The sequence below is a fragment of the Osmia bicornis genome, chromosome 12, assembly GCF_907164935.1.
Source record: "Osmia bicornis bicornis chromosome 12, iOsmBic2.1, whole genome shotgun sequence".
NCBI classification, from domain to species: domain Eukaryota; kingdom Metazoa; phylum Arthropoda; class Insecta; order Hymenoptera; family Megachilidae; genus Osmia; species Osmia bicornis.
Window position 1 is genome coordinate 8,635,912 of NC_060227.1, and position 8,057 is coordinate 8,643,968.

Genomic DNA, 8,057 nt, shown 5'->3' on the forward strand with positions numbered 1-8,057 from the left:
AATAACTTATTAAATACTTACAATATTTCACTAAGTCCAGCATCATCGATTCGAACAGGGTACGTTACAGCGGATGACTGAATTGAGATAATTCTGGAATTATCTTGATCGGTTCAAAGCGCCACCTGGTAAAGAAACGTACAGTCAGTCACTGGCAAAATGGCGCTCAAGGCACAAGTCGGTCAAAGTAAGTAACAATAAATAATTTTAATCATTTCTGATACGAGCTAAATTTTGAAATATTTTTGTACTGTAGTATCGAAGCAATTGCGTGGATTCTTTTGATATGAAAAATGTATAGCCTACACCTGTTGTCAGAACCCGTAACCTCCAAAAGGGCGTATGTGCTGTGATGATTTCATCGTTTACGAAGCGGCTGCTAGATAGAAATGTCAAACCTATATTTTATAAACATGCTGCATTTAAATTGAATATCTAAATTTTTCACTTTTATACGCATTGTCGCATGAAGTAATATAGACTGTCAGTAGTCTTATTTATAGAGATTTTTAATTAGTTAATTGTAAAAGTGCTTTATTGATATTCTGTCCTAATAAACGTTTACTCACTGCACCAGCCTCGAATAATTGAATTAGTGGTTTTTATTTTCTAGAAAAGAAAAAGCTATAGATACTATCTATATTTTGCGAATAAAATATATTTTATTTTTATATATGTACTTCCGTTTAAAAAATTATAATTTAATTATACGCTAAATTACTATAAATCGACAGCGATAGAGTCAAAGCAGTCTCAACAGACAACAGATTTCTTGATTTCTATACGATTGATATTTACAATATGTAATTTCAATATTACTTCATTTTAAAAAATTCGGAGTAGATAAAATACATTTCTCAGCCCATTAGTTAACACGGATACCTTTAATAGAACCTTATGTATATATTACAATTTTTTTATTGAAAATCAATAATTATCACGCATTGCAGAATGTTAGGAAAGCTATCATTAACACTGATTCGCCCCAAACAATTCAATTATTAAATTATCTTTCCATAAAAGGTTTTACGATGAAATCTAATCACCCATAACGTCCGTTTAACGAAGCCTTCCTTATCTTGAAAGAAGAAGACGCCTAAATATACATTGTATACGTTTCTCTTTAATTTTCCTATTTTAAATAGGGTTCTTTATTTTTTAGATACGAACCTGTCGAGGGTGACGTCAGTGCTTTGTAAGAACGATCAATACGCGTAGAGAGCGCCAAAACATCCCTCGTTCAATTTTAAATCGGTCTAGCAAACTGAAATTCAATTAAAAACACATACCATTATTAATATCATTAATAAAATGCATTATATAAAAATTAATTAATTAGCGCCCATAAATGAAATTGTTTTTAAAATATGAACACACTAAGCGCCATGGAATGCTTCCGGTACCACTAATTTATATAAAAGAACTAATGCTGTGTTACCTTTTCACAGAGATTATGAATGAAGTCATTAAACAGAAGAAGACCGGAACAGGAGGTGTGCAGTGGCGGATTTTGGTGGTGGATCAGCTAGCTATGAGAATGGTATCGGCGTGCTGCAAGATGCATGATATCAGTGCCCAAGGAATTACCTTGGTAGAAGACATCAACAAAAAACGGGAACCCTTACCCACCATGGAGGCGATCTATCTGATCACACCGTGCGGTCCTTCGGTTCAGAAATTGATCGAAGATTTCAACAATCCGACCAGAACAACGTACAAAGTCGCCCACGTCTATTTCACGGAAGGTACCATCCGATGATTACCGTACGCTCCACAATCCCATACAGTATCATAATGAAATGTCATATTGTAGTCTATATTTTTATTTTAATTGTTCAACATGATCGAAAAGTGGGCAGACCGGGTACATTCGATTACAATGGTCCGCTGGTGATATTCTAAGCATATCTATTTACAGCCTGTCCCGATGAGTTGTTCAAAGAATTGTGCCACTCGCTGGTAGCTAAACGCATAAAGACACTAAAAGAGATCAACATCGCTTTCATACCGTATGAAGAGCAGGTAAAGCAAAGGATACGAGAAAACGAATTGTCTGATACAACCTGTACGTTCTACGTGGTGGCGGGCACACGATCATACACATAATAACACATGAAAATGTCCTTAACACACATTAATCTTACTTACACCCTCTATATGGCGTTTCAAGTCACGAACCTACTACTACTACTACTACTATTCAATTTTTTCGAATCAACGTATCACAACGATATTTAAACGCAATTGTTTGACCTTTTTCTTCCCCTTTACTCTCCCTTATTTTCTACAATACTCACATACATAAGCACGTACTAACGATGGAATGCATTCATGCTTGCACGCGAACCAGTGTGTCCGGAGGAGCTGTTCAATGAACTCTGCAAGTCTCTCGCCGCTAAAAAGATCAAAACCCTCAAAGAGATCAACATCGCTTTCCTGCCTTACGAGTCGCAGGTGACGAAATATAAGAAAAAAAAGAAAAAAAAAGAAAAATCGTAGCTGCTAGTCGTAGTCGCAAAACGCAACAGTTATACTTTCGATTTTCTAAGTTACAATAAACGATACGCGAACTCCTCTGCCTTCTTCTGTTCTTTATTTTATAAAGTAGAACATAGGCGAAAGACTTCTGCGAATACCTTACATGTTACCTTTATCCTTCCGGGGTTCAAACTTTTCTTATTTATTTCTGTTTTCTTTTTTTTTTTTCTAATTTATTTAACGCATGCATCTCTGTATCCTGTTATTTAATCGTGATTCTGTTATCCGTATCTTTGTTTTCTTTTCTCGATGTACATATGTATTACGCTATTAATAACACCGCTTGAAACGTAGAATTATGATATAATGTAAGAAATGCAAAGATAACGCTAAAACGGATGCATAATTAAACAGGTGTTCTCCTTGGACTCGCGTGAAACATTCCCTTGCTTTTATAATCCTTCCTTCTCCAACTTGAGAACAGCCAATATGGAAAGAATAGCCGAACAGATTGCGACACTTTGCGCTACCCTTGGAGAATACCCGTCGGTCAGATATCGAAGGTATAATTTAATATTATATCGTAAGTTAAGTTATATACACATATCATGGTATTTCTTTGTTGCTAACGTATTTCAATTTCCTCGAACAGCGACTTTGACCGAAATGTAGAACTAGCGCACATGGTTCAACAGAAATTGGACGCTTACAAAGCGGATGAACCAACAATGGGAGAGGGTCCTGAGAAAGCACGTTCTCAACTACTTATTCTGGACAGAGGATTTGATTGTGTCTCTCCTCTGTTACATGAACTAACGTTACAAGCTATGGCATATGATTTGCTAGACATTGAGAATGATGTTTATAGGTAAATATTATAATTCATGTCTAAGCTAGTACTTTTAAACAGTACATTAATACTGGAATGTTTTTATAAGATTTGAAGCATCAGCTGGTGTACAGAAAGAAGTATTATTGGATGAAAACGATGATCTCTGGGTGGAGCTTAGACATCAGCATATAGCTGTAGTTTCACAGTATGTTCAAGTAATTTAACAATCGATTATAAATAATACAATCGTATTGAAATGTGTATTCGTTTATAGAAATGTTACGAAAAATTTGAAGAAGTTCACAGAATCAAAGAGGATGCCTCAGGGTGATAAACAAAGTATGAGGGATCTTTCACAGATGATCAAGAAAATGCCACAATACCAAAAAGAATTGAGCAAGTATGCGACGCATTTACAGTTGGCGGAAGATTGTATGAAACGTTATCAGGGAAATGTGGATAAGCTGTGTAAAGTAGAACAGGTATGTTATACGCGAGCTGTTTTTGCAATAATATATCATATTTTACATATTATATTTTGTTAGGATTTGGCAATGGGTACAGACGCCGAAGGCGAACGTATTAAGGATCAGATGAAGAACATTACCCCAATTTTGCTTGATCAAACTGTAAATCATTTAGATAAATTACGAATCATTGCATTGTACGTTATTAGTAAAAATGGTATTTCCGAAGAGAACCTTAACCGATTAGTTCACCACGCCCAGATATCTCCTGACGATAAACAGACCATAGTAAATATGGCTAACCTTAGTATCAATATTGTTGTAGACGTAAGTACTTATCTATCAATAACAAATAATACGTTAATATTGTAAGTATATTATTTTATAACTTGTAATGTATCCTCAGGGTGGTAACCGTAGAAAATTATACACCGTACAACGTAAAGAAAGAATTACCGAACAAACTTATCAAATGAGTCGTTGGACTCCGGTTATGAAAGATATTATGGAAGATGCCATTGAGGATAAATTGGATTCAAAACATTTTCCATTTTTGGCTGGACGTGCGGCTAGTTCTGGATATCATGCACCAACGAGGTATGATAGTATTTTGTCACTTACCTTTGCATTTGGAAAAATGTAGAGAAAACCTGAGGAGAGCTCAGGAAGAGCCTAACCCGGACACTCCTTCTATATTTTCTCTTCCTAAGAGAAGTCTACATTGAATCATTTAATTTTAGTGCAAGATATGGACACTGGCATAAGGACAAAGGCTCGCAGACTATTAAGAATGTACCACGCTTGATTGTTTTCGTGGTTGGCGGTGTTTGCTTTTCAGAAATCCGGTGCGGTTATGAGGTTACAAATGCTTTGAAAAATTGGGAGGTAATAATTGGTAAGTATACAGATATTGATGTACTTTGGACAATTGAGCTTATTTTAATATTTATTCGCTACTTTTCCTGTAGGTTCATCGCATATAATTACACCGAAATCTTTCTTAGATGATTTAAGTAAACTTCATGTATAAACAAGTTTGTTTGTTGTAAAGAAAACGAAGACACATTCCTGCATTCCTAATATGCCATTAGCTTTGGCTCCGTCAGTAATAATGATCGCGAAATTTTATGGATGATCTCGATTAGAATACAAAACGCTCAGTCAATTTGAGTCGCACAGTTGTTCAGCGACTAAGAAAACAATAAAATTGATAAATATCATATCATAAATATCATTTTGCTCAGATGCAAATGATGCCAGAAAAAAAAGATATCCGGTATTAAGTGCCTGCACGAATAAAAAGTTGATTGAATAAATATGTTGGCAATACGGATGTAGATCACACGGAGATGCTTAATGGTACTTTAGGCTCACGAATGATCTAACCCAGATATAGTATATTATTCTACTGTCATACTACCCTTTCGTTCATCATAAATGACAGGTTTAGCGGTGGAATTTGATGTACCGTAGAAAACGATCGTGATATTCCTGTAAATTTCTCGTTATTAATGTTTCGTTATCTCCCGCTCCAAGAATTATTGACTGTTATTGCTATCGCGAAGGAGATTCAGTATTCAATTTCAATCACAGAGCCAGTAACATTTACCGATGTCATGAAACAATATAAGTATTGAATACAGTTGTGTGTGCTTCAGTTACATTGTTGTTTAAAAAAAGAGTAAACGATGTCAGATTAGTATTTATTTTTTAAAATCTATGGATATTTAAATATCTTATTTAAATATCATATTGTATAATAAAGCGATATATGTATATTTAGTTATTTATTATATACTTTATATTGTCAGTACATTTACTAAACAAATGTACTCGTTTAATGTGTGCACATGTTTAGTGCAAATTTTGCTTTTTCTTTACGTCGAAACGTGCGTTAATATAAATCTAACGAATGTCCAGCAACTAAAGACTTATATTCGTTTAATTAAAGAAGTAATATCTTTACCGTATTTGTAAGTACTTACACGTTGAAACTTCTATTTGCACATACAAAGCAATTCTAGATCACTTTCGATCTGTGGAAGTTAGAGTCTGTTGATGATCGTAATAATTATTAATGTGTGTTGATATTGCGATTACTTAGCGGCGAGATTATTGCAAAGTTTATGGTATTGAATATTATATAATATATTATATGGATATATATATATATATATATGTATGTAGATTGTAGTCTAAACAAAATGTTTTGCTTATAAAGGCCTACAATTCACTCCAATTTTGTTTACTTTTTTGCGAACACCACACCACGTTAAGTAGATATAAGATTTTTAAAAATATCAATTATTATACATTACTATAATATAGTTGTGCAAGATCGGAAGTTATCGCTTATATGGTAAGAGTATTAAAATATTGACTATAAAATAATTACTTTTTCAGAATTGCAACAAAGACGCGTGTTGGTCTGATTGCAATAAATATTTGAAAAAAATGTTAATGGTTTCAAATGAAAAATCTTACATAAATTAAAAATGAAAAGGCAAGGGATTCGTATATGGAATAATTGATAGAATAAAAAATTGGAATAGAATCAATTATTCTCACATGTTGAGCATTCATTAAAATGTATTTCTATTTAGCTTTAATCAAACCAGTGTAGTCGTATATTTCGCACGCGAATTATCTTAAGACAGGACGAGGTGTTGTAATGAAAAACTATCGGTACGGTTACTTTCAATTAGTTATTAATAATTAAACCTTAGAATAATTAGCATAATTCGTAGAGATTATAATAACGTATAATATGCATTATTTTTTTTTTTATCTGTATTAATAGTATACACAATGATATTTCTTATCTTCCTTCTAATAGATTCCCAACATAAGAGAAAACGTCAAACATGAGACAATAATTATTTTAATTAGTATCTCTTCTATCGATGACTGACTATATATAATACTCTCTTTCATTCTATCCCACTCGCTCTCTCCCTCGCTTCCTCCATATTTATATTTATATATTTATTTATTTATATATATATATTTATATATAACATGCAAAATTACAAACTAAGAAAAGATAATTCTGTATGTACGTGTAATTAATAACTTGTAGTAACTCTTGTATTCACAATTGCCTTGTAACATTAATTCAAACGTTATAAACAACGTCTCATTTTCTTATTTTTCTTTTAGAAATAGAACAGACAACATAGTTGAATTTGACATTGTTAAGTAAATCGAGATTTTATTTAAACATAGATACTTTACTTACGCCTACTTTACTATTTCGAATTTCGAATTATCGAATAAAAATCTCACGAATTCAATAAAAATTCCTTCACGAAACATCAACAATTTAATTGTTCTAGAAAAATAGATAAAACGATTGATTAAAATGCGTTATCTATATTGCCATGCATCCATGCATAGATAAATGGTATTGAAAGTTTACTGAATATCTTTTTTCGTTTATTTGTCTTTTGTTTCGAATAACATGGATCATACGAACACAGGAAATAATGTGAGGTACTTTTGAATAATAATGGTGCAATGGAAAAAGTCAAGGGTAAACGTGCGAACAGATTCCACCTAATAAACAACGTTCTCTCTTACTTAACAACATCAAGCATTTCTTTATTTTAGCCATTTATTCTTCATTTTCATTATTATCTTTATGTACAACCAGCTTAATGTCTTGCTATAGTTAGTCGTAATAAGTCTACTAAAACTCATGTGCCATTGGAGATGATGTGCGCCCGTGGGAACTTATATAAAAAATTATTTTTTTTTTTTCGTTTTGATACAGCGGAGTGATTTTGGTGTTACTTACGAATTATTACGTTCTTTACCTAGTAACTTATACTGAGATCTAGTAGGTTATACAATCTATCGGCCTCCCTTAAATATTACAAACCTTATCACATATATAGAGGTGTGTGTATTAGTACTTGTTACTTTTTTTTTTTTTTATACATAGATATCTGTATTCTGTTTAAATTGCTGCCAATGATTTCTCCTCGTATTTACAGTTACAAACCCACGTATTATACAATCATGATACCTAACACACGCATTCCTCACTCTCACCCCCAATATCTCCCATCTTATATATCCTGTATTTCTATTCCTCAAACTCACTCTCTTTGTTAATTCGTTCATTTTAATAATTTTTTTCTCCTTTTCTTTTCTTTCTTTCATTTTAGAATTCGTGTCACCATTGAGCTCGTTACTTTAAACACGATTTTACAATCCGAGGGATTCATTCGAACGTTCTCTAGGACACTTGCGATTGATTAGTCTAACGGTACAACATA

The 8,057-nt window shown here is 32.9% G+C and overlaps 1 protein-coding gene across 2 annotated transcripts; it reads left to right on the top strand.

The window, feature by feature from the left end:
• The first annotated feature begins 149 nt into the window (after nt 1-149).
• Nucleotides 150-6,016, top strand: LOC114878210 (protein ROP). Of its 2 annotated transcripts, none has more exons than XM_029191764.2 (11): nt 150-187; nt 1,449-1,745; nt 1,919-2,022; nt 2,893-3,041; nt 3,131-3,346; nt 3,417-3,515; nt 3,585-3,792; nt 3,856-4,104; nt 4,184-4,374; nt 4,518-4,672; nt 4,746-6,016. In XM_029191764.2, the coding sequence occupies exons 1-11, from the start codon at nt 160-162 to the stop codon at nt 4,805-4,807; spliced, it is 1,758 nt and encodes a 585-aa protein (XP_029047597.1). In that variant the 5' UTR covers nt 150-159; the 3' UTR covers nt 4,808-6,016. The 2 variants fall into 2 exon arrangements, with proteins under 2 accessions (XP_029047597.1, XP_029047598.1); XM_029191765.2 differs by lacking the exon at nt 1,919-2,022 and adding an exon at nt 2,351-2,454.
• The last annotated feature ends 2,041 nt before the right edge of the window (nt 6,017-8,057 follow it).

Bases quoted from the DNA above. Each gene is read 5' to 3' on its own strand.
- LOC114878210 (XM_029191764.2), top strand. From the start codon at position 160: ATGGCGCTCAAGGCACAAGTCGGTCAAA. The intron at 3,793-3,855 runs GTATGTTATACG...ATATTTTGTTAG, and splicing joins AGCTGTGTAAAGTAGAACAG to GATTTGGCAATGGGTACAGA. The intron at 4,673-4,745 runs GTAAGTATACAG...CTTTTCCTGTAG, and splicing joins AAATTGGGAGGTAATAATTG to GTTCATCGCATATAATTACA.